Source organism: Ziziphus jujuba, chromosome 1, assembly GCF_031755915.1.
Source record: "Ziziphus jujuba cultivar Dongzao chromosome 1, ASM3175591v1".
Lineage (NCBI taxonomy): Eukaryota > Viridiplantae > Streptophyta > Magnoliopsida > Rosales > Rhamnaceae > Ziziphus > Ziziphus jujuba.
The window spans coordinates 39,634,673-39,647,558 of NC_083379.1; the positions used below are offsets into that span (position 1 = coordinate 39,634,673).

The 12,886-nt window shown below is 35.9% G+C and overlaps 1 protein-coding gene across 1 annotated transcript; it reads left to right on the forward strand.

The window, feature by feature from the left end:
- The first annotated feature begins 8,142 nt into the window (after positions 1-8,142).
- LOC132800483 (cucumisin-like) lies at positions 8,143-12,033 on the forward strand. Its single transcript, XM_060814251.1, has 10 exons — positions 8,143-8,226; positions 8,380-8,468; positions 9,092-9,189; positions 9,314-9,454; positions 9,590-9,689; positions 9,762-10,275; positions 10,373-10,695; positions 10,778-10,889; positions 10,989-11,202; positions 11,348-12,033. Exons 1-10 carry the CDS (start codon positions 8,143-8,145, stop codon positions 11,971-11,973), a joined length of 2,301 nt encoding a protein of 766 aa, XP_060670234.1. The 3' UTR covers positions 11,974-12,033.
- Positions 12,034-12,886: the final 853 nt, after the last annotated feature.

The following is a 12,886-nucleotide window of genomic DNA, read 5'->3' on the forward strand; positions in this document are numbered from 1 at the left end:
AGTCTACCCTCGCATTGAGGATTTGGCCATTCCAAATTCAAAATGCCATTAGCAGATTACTCCTCAAACGTCTTCCTTACCAGCTCCACATTCCAGGTGTTGTGCTCTAGGTCTTCGAATTCTGCTACCATCCTCCACCTACTGGTATCAACGTTCCTAACAGCCTGAAGGGTAAAATTTGGTAACGATGGCACCCAGGGATCGACCTCATACCCATTACCCAGGGACAAACATGCACCCTTAACGAAGAACTTCCTTGCGTCACAATCTTCCTCGAATCACTTCCTTCGTCCTAGTTCCTTGCCAGTGATCTTATCTCTCATCGGTTATTACTCTCTTGTCTTAGCCCAAAAGATGTGCAATTGGATTTGCTATTCTTTCAGTATTCAAGTATATGATAATTGATCGACCCAAGTAATTCAGATTAATTATCTTGAACTGAAATTGCTTTTCATACAATTTTAATTGTGGTTTTAGAGAGCAAAATAACAACGAAAAGAGATGAAAAAACCAAAGAAAAAAACACAAAAAATGGTGAAAAACCTAGTAGGCAAAAACCAACTTTAGATATTTTCATTACAGTAAAAATTGCAGTAACCACATTGCCACATGCTAAGCTATATTTTGACTATCTAATATATGAGATATTTAACAAAAACATAGTTATAAACCAGCAAGATAGTTTCACAAACTAACATCAAACAAACTAAAAGAAGCAGCAAAAATGTCATCTCTCAACACTCCTTGGCACGATCAACTTCACTTCTCCATTTCTTTCAGCATCCCTCACGGCATGATACTCAATTGGAATGTGTTTAGTTTTGCAATATGCTGAACTAGATTTTTTCCAAATTAGTTATCACAAATAACCGTTGTTTTCTCTCGCTTCCAATTCAAATCACTAAGCAACTTTCTCAGCCACAAGCCTTGATTTGAAGCAGCTTCAACAGAGATATATTTAACTTCAACTTGTGGATTGAGCCATTGTAGCTTGCCTCTTCGAATTCTATAAGAATGGACCTAAACTAAGGGAAAACAGGTAGCTGAAGTAGTCTTCAAGTCATCTATGTTTCCGGCTCAATCATTATCTTTATAACCTTCCCATTTGCATCCTTCATGCTTAAAAAACCAAACTCCATAATTTGCAATACTTTCAATATATCACAATACCATTTTTGCTGTAGAATAATGCATTTGTGAAGGTCAACCCACACATAACAAAATAATATCAAGCCTAGTAAAAAAACAAATACAACGAGCTCTTAATAAGACTTCTATAAGTTGAAATATCAACTTTAGCATATCCATCTTCCTTCTTGAGCTTCAAATTTTACATCATTTTAGTTGTAACTAATTTGCACTTCTCCCAATCAAATTTCTTGAGCAAGTCAATGACATATTTCTTCTGAAATAAGAAATTACTATCGTACCTTAATACTAAGAAAATACTAAATCAATCATTTAAAACTTTTTCTTCATGGTGAGATTAAATTTTTGAATTTGATGGATATCACTTCCTGTCACTATCAAATCATCAACATATAAAGAAACAATCAGCAAGCTGCCATTATCTTGAACCCTTACTGCACCAAGTAGGCATCAACTCTACTATACCAGGCTCTAGAAGCCTATTTAAAGCCATAAAGAGCTTTATGCAATCTATAAACTTTGTCTACATTACCAGAAACAATAAAACTTTCATTGTATTGCACATAAATCACCTCCTATAATATTCCATTTAGAAATGCAGATTTAACGTCTAAATAAAACACTCTCTAACATTTTTAAGCCAAAATTGTTAGTAAAAGCCTAATCGTCTCTATTCTTTCAACTAATGCAAAAGCATCTCTGAAATCAATTCCAGGTTGTTGAACATAACCTTTAATAACCAATCTTGCTTTATGTCTTCTCATAGAATCATCAACATTATACTTTATCCTAAAAGTCCATTTTACTCCAATTGCATTTTATATTCAGGCTTGTTCACTAGTTCCCAAGTTTTGTTTCTTTCAATCATGTTCATTTCAGCTTACATAGCATCTCTCCATTCTTCAAATTGACTTGCTTCCGCAACTATGGTAGGATCACTCAAACCCAAGTTACAGCTATCATACACTTAAGTCAAAATTTTTGTACCTCTGATTGCAATAATATTTTCATCATATGAAAATAACTCCTCCTCAACTTCATATTGAGGAATGCTAACCTCATTCTTATATGATTGAACCTCCTCTTTTGTTTAATCCCAAGTAGCAAAAATTCATCTATAAATACATCTCTGCATATCATAAGCTTGTTAGATTTCAAGGGATACACCTATAACTTTTGGTTATGTTAATAACCAACAAGAATGCCAACATTAACCTTTTTATCTAATTTATCTCTTTTAATCTCTGGAACAAGCATGTAATAGATGTTGCCAAAGATCCTCAAATACTTCACAGTTACTTTAACTCCAAACCACACTTCATATGAAATTTTTAAGTCAACTATTAAGCAAATATACAAAAGTATTTACTACCTCAGCCCAAAACTGTTTTGGCATGTTATTCTTAAATAACAAGTACCTGGCCATCTTCATAACTCGTCTATTCTTCCTCTCACTAACTCCATTTTGTTGAGGAGTGTAAGGACTAGTGAATTGATGAATTACACAAGTCTTCTATATAAAGTTTCAATTTTTTGAGCTGTATACTCAGTTCCATTTTCAGATCTAATCACCTTGATGCTCTACTAAGCTAGATTCTCCACCATTGCCTTGAATTTTGGAAGGCAGCAACACATCTGATTTTTCCTTTGTAAATTAACAATAAAACTCTTATCTTTCATAGCAACAGTCAACACTTCAGCCCTTTATGAATCAAATATTTTGCAGGATTTGTTGGAAAAGCTCAAGGAATAACCTTTATCTGACATTTGTCCCACACTCAATAAGTTCTTACTAATTTCAGCTACATAAAGAACATCAGAAATAATTTTAGTACCTGTTGGTGCGTCTACTGCAAATTCTCCTTTGCCAAGAGCATTAGTAAGGGCTCCATTCCCAATCTTCACTTTTGAAACAAAGCTCCTATTAAGGTGTTTAAACAGTTTCTCATCATAAGTCATGTGATTTGTACAGCCATTATCTACAACCATGCTCCTTTACCATTGCTAGTTGCCAAACAGGCGCCTACAACTAATATATCTTCTTTTGATTGTGTTTCTTTAGGAACTTGAGTTGGATTTGTTTGCTGCACTTGTTCACCCTTCCTTTCGCAAACTTTCTCAGCATATCCAAACTACTTACATGATCTACATTGCACATTTGGTCTAAACCAGTAAAAAGTTTTGCTGTATGACCATCCTTTTTATGGTGATAGCAAGGTCCAAACCTATTATTTTCCCAATCTTTGCTTGAGCTGATAATAACTTTGCCTTTATCTTTCTTTTCACTACCTTGCTTCTTTGGAGCAGATGCAATGGCTTTTCCTTTTTGCTTTGCAAACAAAGCACACTATGCATTCTCCTCCTACCTCATAGATCTCCTTTGCTCTGTGCTTGAAGAGCATTAATAGGTCCTGATAATGAAATCTGACTTAGATCTGTAGATTCTTTTGAAGAAGAAATTTTACCTTCAAGCTTCTCTGGCAAACCAGCGAGCACCTTCTCCACCACTCTTTTATTAGGTAACTCTTCTCCAAGAACCCTTATCTGATTCACAACCTTGAGAAGTCTATTAGTAAATTCCTTCACAAGCTCTATGTCCTTCATTTTTAAAGTTTTGAATTCTTTTATCAGTTTCAAAACTTGTATCTGTCTTGTTTTTGTACTTCCCTACAATTCCTCCTTTGGAATATCCCAGCCCTCCTTGGCTATAGTGCTAGCCATAATCCATGTAAATATGACCTTTGAAACGGAAGAGTAGATAGCTCATAAGGCCGTGTATTTTTCTGTAACCTCCTCATTGTGCTGTTTCAATTGAGCCACAGTAGGATTTGCTACAAAAGGTTTTGGATCTATCCCAAATTCTGTAACTTCCCATAAATCAAAAGTTTGCACATAAGCTTCCATTTTAATGGATCATATAGTGTAATTTTCACCTGTAAATATTAGTGGAGATGGAGTAGAAAAATGACTTAAAGCCATTCTCTAACAAACAGATAGTAAAAAGTCTATTTCTCTCTCTAAAAGTGCTTATCTTTCTTTCTCAACTCTTGTTCTTTTGCAGCTCACTCTCTTAAATGTGAACAAACCTCAGCCCTTAAAGATCAAGGGAGGCTCTGATACTAATTGTTGGTTTTAGAAAGCAAAATACAATGAAAAGAGATGAGAAAACTAGAGAAAAAACACAAAAAATGGTGAAAAACCAAAGGCAAAAACCAGCTCTGTATATATTCATTGCAGCAAAATATATGTAACAATTTTCAATACTGATTTGTGACTAATCTCACTAAAAACTGTAGTAAGCATGTTGCCACATACTAAGCCATATCTTGGCTACCTAATACATCAAATATTTAACAAAAACATGGTTATAAACTAGCAAGATAGTTTTACAAACTAAAAGAACATAAATATAAAACTAAATGACAGCAGCAAAAGTGTCATCTCTCAACATATATCATACCCATCTCTTTACCACCACAAAACCCCACCCCTAGGCTTTTTGACTTTCATTTCCCTTAAAAAACATAGCCCTCTTCAGGTATGGATCCTTAACTCTGTTTTGCCATTTGTAATTATAGACAATCTACAGACCTGGTGCATGATCAATAGTATAATTGCCTACTATTTGTATGATGAAATACCACTAAAAGGTGCATGTTCCTCTTCTTCCTTTCTAACATGTCGTTGCATATCAGTTCTTTCTTCCAAGTGACGATACTTGATAGTAATATAGTTGAGGCAGTTAATGTGCTTTAAGAGTAGTCGAGCATCATGTATTGTGGTATTTTTTTGCTGTTTTGTTCGAATGAAATTACACAGTTGCAATACATATTTGGTTGGTTAAAGAATTGATGAATCAACCTTTTTTTTTTTTTTTTTGGGTAAATATTTGATGAATCATATCTTCATTGTTCCTTGCGTACCATGTTGCATTTTTAGATAATTTTATGTGGGTATTCATGGGATTGTTATGTGAAAGACCAATGCAGTTTTCTTTTATTTTGTGAGCATAAAGAAAAATGGTGCTGTGTTATCCCTCTACAACAAAGAAGTTGGCCATGACAGTAGGATGCTTCATCTCTGGTGTTGCCCTCTTTGCCACTGGTTGTTCATCCGTCCTATGTCAACATTGCCTCTCAACAAGCACGAACCAAAGCTCAAAATGATTTTGTTAAAGAGCAAATTAGAAAGAAATGTGGCAAACTGTGTGGACATTATTTTTACATTCTTTCAGTTTGCTACCTCAATGAATTCTTTTTACATGAACAATCTCTCACATTTGCTATTTGAATGAATTCTTTTTACAATCTCCCTCTCCTCTACATGTACATGGTTTTACTGTGCTTTGGCAAAAGCAACAATCATTAATTAAGTGCCAAAGAAATGGCTATAAGAGACCGAAAATCCAATTTTACAAGATTTAAATGCAATTCAGTTAAATAAAATAACCGGATTGGTAAATCAATTTTCAAAACATTTTAGGCAGGTATTCAATAGCATAACTTTCCAAAACCACCAATAACTTTTGTTAATGCTTGAATCCTTGCCACTGTCCCTACGGCCGCATTTAGCTCTGTAGCTCTGTTTCATTGCCATAGCAACCTGCAAGAAAAGGCTTCGAGGGCACCGGAGTAGTGCCGTATAAGGTCCCATTCGATGCTTAAGTCAGTAATTGGTATAAGAGATAGTTTTTCATTCAAGATAGATAGGATTGCATAACTTTGCTAACTGAGTATTTCCTCTATTTATACTTGCATAGGGCTGTCTTTTTATTTCCACATGGAGTTTTTTATGTGGGGAAGGCAAATATCTGTTCAAGTGCATTATTGAGGCATAAGGTATGTTCTTTCGATGCTCTTATTTTTCCCAAGGTGGCAAGCCTCAGGTCCTTTCCTTTGATTCCCTTACTGGCAAGGCATGGCCTAGCCTCATGCTTCAAACCCAACTCATGCCATCCTGTTTCATGGATTATATAGATGTGTATTGCTGGGCTTTATTTGATTTGGACTGAGATATGTGAGCCTAAAGACATATCTTTACGTGGCATCAGAACTCTTTCCATAGAAATCTTCTAACCTGCTGAGCCCAAGTTGTACAAGGATGGGGGCCTTGGGGTGAATCAATTTTCAAAAGATAGTAGGCTTGCTTTCAGATGCATCGCTTTCCAAAGCCACCAAAAACATTCAAATTAAGGCACATGTGTTCAAAAACTCACATCAAATACAGAATAAACGTTTCTCGGAAAGAAGTACAAACTGAAAATATGCTGCTTTAAAATTCAACAATAACAGAATGAAAATTTGTTTCAAGTAGACAGGTTGACCCTCAACAAATTCATATTTCGCAACCTTCCAAAATTTGAAAGGACAAAAGTCAAAAAAAAAAAAAAGAAAAAATCTCAAGATTAATAACAAAGTTTTGTAGTTACAAATTTCCTCGAGTACAAGTGGTCGAGCATAGCATTCTCCATTGTAATAAGAACGCTGGCTATACAATATTAACAGTCCATTGGTTGTGCTCATGAAGTCAAAATCATCTGGGAGTCTCTGCACCATTGAAATACTGCTGCCATCTAAAATTTGATTGTCTATAAACTATAACTAATTATTTGAAATATGAATGTACTATAACAGTTCAAGGATGTTACATCTTTCGGAAGCACAAACACAACAGTGGACATCAAATATTGGCACCAAATTAATGTATATGGTTATTTGAAGCTGGCAAGTAAGCAAAATTGCGAATTGCTAATAACAAAGAGTTCATTGTCCTTTTACTCTTCAATGTCAGTAAGTTGTAAATGTCATCAAAGAAAAAGGATTAGTTAGTTCATGAATGAAAAACCAAGTGTTCCTGACAGTGGTATGCATGCAATCTATCATTAAACTTTTTATGGACTAGCAACTTTAGTTACAAGATATTTTCAGGATAAGAATGTTACCAACAAGTGTCTGCCAAGGAAGAAGAGTAAAACAAATTTACTAGTAAATTACTACAATTATCATTTTCTAGCTATATGTTAATCTATTGCACCTCGAAATCTTTTTTTTTTTTTTCTTTTTTTTTTTTTTTTTTTTTTTTTTTACTTTAAAGATCATTAAAGGAACTGATGAACAAGCTGATATAGATAATAATTTGTAATAAACCTCTTGATCCTTGCTGCTTGCACAAGTGCTTAGGCCGAACGAACTTTCTGAATAAGGTCCAATTCTTTTGCTGAGGTCTGTTTCGCACTCTCGTGGTCCCTACAGTACAAATAACTTTGACTTTAATAAAGTTTAGAAGATTAGTACTGTTATGTCCATTTGAAGCACATGAAAAAGAAATTCTTCAAAGATCATACCAATTAGAGAGAAATGTAAAGAAAAGGAAAAATAATAATAATACTAATAATAGTGGTTGAACAATTAACTTATGCAACTTAACACATGGAGGCTAGTTAATTATCTCTTTGCCAAAACCTTCATAAAACAGTACAAACTTGAAATGTGAGCAATTCAATACCTGCTTAAGTATCCTGTTGCATCTTTAACAAGCCAAACAACGTTTACATATTTTATATAAATTTTTAATCTTAAATAATAAGGATTTTTTTTTTTTTTAATTGACGATGATAACAACATTTACATATTTTATATAAATTTTTAATATTAAATAATAAGGATTCTTTATTATTATTTTTTTTTGGGCATGGATCATTGTTCTAAAACTTGCATTAAAAAAAACTTATTCTCTTTTCATTCTCGAAACATTGTTTGCATATGTGAGACTTAAATAAATTTGTAATTGTGTTTTCTGAGATTAAACTTTGGTTTGCAACGTTAATAACAAAAACAATGCATAGGCCTGCGTCAGTCAGCTCAGCACCAGGTGTTGCAAGCCTGGACCATTTGTAGCAAACTTCCAAAGTTGAGCTTTGTATAAATAACTCTCAATCTTGTATCTAAAATTAACATCAACTTCTCAAACTCCTAGATATTAGTTGGTAACAGAATGGCTAATTCAGCTTTTCTTCTGTACCCATTGTTATTTGCAGCATTTGTCCTCAATTGCCATGGATCACAGGAGGAGAGAAAGGTAGACAACAAGTTTCTATTTTTTGTTTTTTTAATTAAAGGTAGTACATTGAGAATAAGTAATTCTTATGTATAAGCTAACTATATATATATATATATATGTTGTTTTTTTTTTTTGTTTTTTTTGGGTGATGGAACTTATGTTTTCCTATAGCTTCACATCGTGTACATGGGAGAGCGGCCTGAAGGGGAACTTTCTGTTGCATCGACCCACCATTCCATGCTAGCAAATGTGCTTGGAAGGTTTACTCAAATTACTATACACATATTATTACCAAAACCCAAAAAAAAAAAAAAAGAAATTCCTTTATACATAGACTATTAGTATTCCAATAGACTTGCAGTTCTTCTTCTCTTTCTTAAAGTATAATATAAAATAAAGTTAGCAGTATGGGAACCCATTAATAAGTACTCTATACTTTAGGGAATTAATTGGTTAAATTACAAACATATCAAATTTCATAAGGGAGATCCATGGAAATGTGGAATTCTTCATTTTCATTATTATTTGACTCTGATATTAGCATTGATGTTTTTGGCAAGCAATGTTTTAAAAGGGAAACTAGCATAAACTGCAAGTATTAAGATAAATGATATAGTTAATTATAGTTTGAGCAAATTTGTCACCTTGATTTGAGATGAAAATCAAAAGATTGCTTCAAGTTTTTTTCACTCCAAATTGTGAGTTATGATAATTGAGACATTCTGCAAATGGAGAGTCACACACAACACGGCTTAGAAGAACACCATGCTCCTTGGAGTACATATCTATTTAGGATTTTTGCCTTAAAAAAACCTGCTTTCATATAGGCATGCACTTGTGCTAACCCATAAAACTTCCATGCCATTCATTTCTCAATTTGCAGCGCTTCATCAGCTAGAGAGTCACTTGTCTATAGCTATGGGAGAAGCATTAACGGATTCGCAGCCAGATTAAGCAATAAGGAAGTTGAAAAATTATCAGGTGAGATTGTTAAACAAAATGGTGACTAACGAATGGTTTTGTCTTACTGCAATTTTTGCATATCAGAAACAGAACATAAGAGAAAGATTAAGGTCTGCTAAAAACTTCTATTAATGTTTTGCAGAAATGAAAGGAGTAATTTCGGTGTTTCCAAACCAAATACTGAAGCTTCACACAACAAGGTCATGGGACTTCATGGGTTTCTCCAAAGGCAAACTTGGGTCAGCTATAGAAGGGGATGTCATTGTTGGGCTCATTGACACTGGTTATGATTCATTCTACACTAAAAAATAAAAAAACAAGGAAAAAATAAAAAATAAAAAAACGATTCTCAACTTTACCTAAAAAATTTCCAGATCTTCTAAATTGAATCCTTGTTCCATGTGATTGGTTTTTGTAGGAGCCTGGCCAGAATCAAAAAGCTTCAGCGATGAAGATATGACTCCACCACCTGCTAAATGGAAGGGTACTTGCACTGGTGCCAACTTCACCTGCAACAAGTAAGCTTCTTTCTTTACCAAATACTCCCATTAATGCAATATTAGTAGCTAAACAGTGGGATTTATGACCAGCAAGCTAATTGGAGGCCGCTATTACAATTCCGATGGATACTATGACGAGAAAGACTTCAAGTCCCCAAGAGACTCCCTCGGGCATGGTACTCACACTGCCTCAACTGCTGCAGGGAGGGAAGTGCCAGGAGCAAGCTATTATGGATTAGCCAATGGTATGGCCAGAGGTGGAGTACCCTATGCAAGGATTGCTGTCTACAAAGTTTGCTGGGAAACTGGATGCTCTGGTGCTGATGTCTTGGCAGCATTTGACGATGCCATAGCAGATGGAGTCGATGTCATATCCGTGTCCCTTGGTTCTGATTTTCCACTTCCATATTTCCATGATCCAATTGCCATTGGCTCTTTCCATGCCATGAAACGTGGTATATTGACCTCCAATTCTGCTGGAAACTCTGGACCTTACCCTTACTCGGTTTCCAATTTTGCACCTTGGACTCTCACTGTTGCTGCCAGCACCATTGACAGAAAATTTATAGCCAAAGCAGTGCTAGGGAATGGACAAATTTTTGACGTGAGTAATTAGTAACTGCAACCGTCTTGTTATGCGTGTGTGTGTGCATATATGAGTATACCTGTATTATAATTCTTTCTAAATGGTGGTAATGCAGGGACTCTCCATCAATAGTTTTGAGCTCAGTGGGACCACATATCCCTTGATCTGGGGTGGAGATGCTGCAAACTTCTCTGCAGGTTCTAACAGAGAAATATCAAGATATTGTTTAACTGGTTCCATGAATTCAATCAAAGTAGCAGGCAAGATAGTTTTCTGCGAGACCCTCTGGGATGGTTCTGGCATTCTATTAGCTAATGGTGTGGGTACCATTATGGCTGATTCATCAGTCACGGATTACGCCTTCAGCTACCCCTTGCCAGCAACATTGATATCCTCAGAAGACGGCCAGAGAGTTTTGGAATACATTAGAACAACAGAGTATGTTTGGCATATCTAAAACACCAAGTCATTTTGTCCTGATTTTGAATGAAATCAGTTAATTACATATACTGCCATGCAGGAATCCAACTGCAACCATTCTGTTTGGTGAGACTTGGGAGGACTACATGGCACCTTATGTTGTATCATTTTCTTCTAGAGGACCCAACCCCATCACCCCAGACATTCTCAAGGTGACCAAAAGTCGCACAATATAGTAATTCTCAATATAATTTTCTTTTTGGATATGATTCTAAGCAAAGTTTACCCTTTGAAATTCTGAATCAATACAGCCAGATATCACTGCTCCTGGTGTGGACATTCTTGCTGCTTGGTCTCCTGTGGCAGGGCCTTCTATCTACGGGGAAGACACCAGGAGCGTCGACTTCAACATAATCTCAGGCACATCCATGTCTTGCCCTCATGCTAGCGGTGCTGCTGCTTATGTTAAGGCTGCCCATCCCGATTGGTCTCCTGCTGCTATCAAGTCTGCGCTCATGACCACAGGTGAGATAACATACTGCTTTTCCTTGCTTTTCTTTTCCCATCAAATTAATTATGTAACTTTCAAGGCAAGATTTGGAGAGAACTGACAGTATCTCAGTCTAATTAATCTTCTATTAAATCCTCGTTCCTTTTTCCTTGTTAATAGCCCACATCATGGACACAAACAAGAATGACGACCTTGAGTTTGCCTATGGTTCTGGTCATATCAACCCAGAGCAGGCAGTGGACCCTGGCCTCGTTTATGATGCTTCAGAGGCAGATTACATTGATTTCCTCTGTAAGCAGGGTTACAACAGCACTTTAAGCCTTATCACCGGTGACAATAGCAGCACTTGCAGCAGCACAGAGCTAGGAAGAGGTTGGAATCTCAACTATCCCTCTTTCCAACTCGGCGTGGAGGATGGCCAGAGTATCGATGCTGTTTTCAACAGGACAGTTACCAATGTTGGTTCACCAAACTCAACTTACACTCTCTTTGCTTACTTCCCTTCCACTCTCACTGTTTCTGTGGAGCCGTCAACTCTTTCATTCTCTGCTATTGGAGAGAAGCAGTCATTCACGGTGACGGTCAAGGGTTCACCGATAACACAGCAGTCAATTGCATCTGGTGCGATCACATGGAAGGATGGTGTCCATTCAGTAAGAAGCCCCATAGTGATCTACAATATCCTCCCGGGTACCATTTATTCTTCCTACTCCACACCTGAGAAAAAACCAAACTTCAAAGGTTCAACCATTTACCACAAGAATGGGATTCTAGGACACAACTAGATTGCATGCGAGATACCTTTACTGAGCATTTCTTATACATTCGAAATTGTGGGTTACTTAAGTTCCTTACAAGACTAAAAATAAATCTTCTTTAATATTTTGACTTGGGATACAACAGATTCCCATCCAATATTTATCACCGTGTAGTGTTTGTCAACATTTGGGATGTAAAGTCTATCCTGTACTTTACAAGCTTTCAATAAGACACTAAAGAGTATCATTTGGTTCTATCCTCTATCGACCATTGCAATGAATGACGATGCAATGAAACACGCACATAACTAAGAATACATGAACAGTTGCAGTACTCCATGCCTCAACGACATTCGAGAATTGCGAGATCTAATACAGTAAGGCAGTACACTCCTAAGAGAACTAGACAGCAATCAAATGATACTTCTCATTACATCACGAAAGAATAATATATATATAAATATATAAGATTATCAATCAATAACATATATACATATCTATATATATATAAGAGATTATCAATCAATAAATACAAGTTGGGCCGTCTGTTTAACTGCCATAAATAAGAGCAACTAACCGAAGAATATATAGAATAAACCAATATAAAAGTTGATGATGAATAGTTAGGACATTATCCCCATTGTTCGAAATATACTCTAAAGAAGGCAACTCCTCCACAGACAATACCTTAAGTGATGGAAACTGACTGAATGGTGCAGATTTTGGCATTCACTGCATCTCCACAATCTAAACAAGATCAATTTCATGAGTGAAGGAAGCTAACTACCAAATCTGATTCCCCTATAATAATATAAGTTCAACTCCTTGAGATTTGGATGTGGCTGGAGAACCTCCAATGATTCTTCAAAACAAGCAGGCACTACCCTCCCAGCTTCTACATCTGAACACCAACTTAAAGATAAGGCCTGCACATACTGTT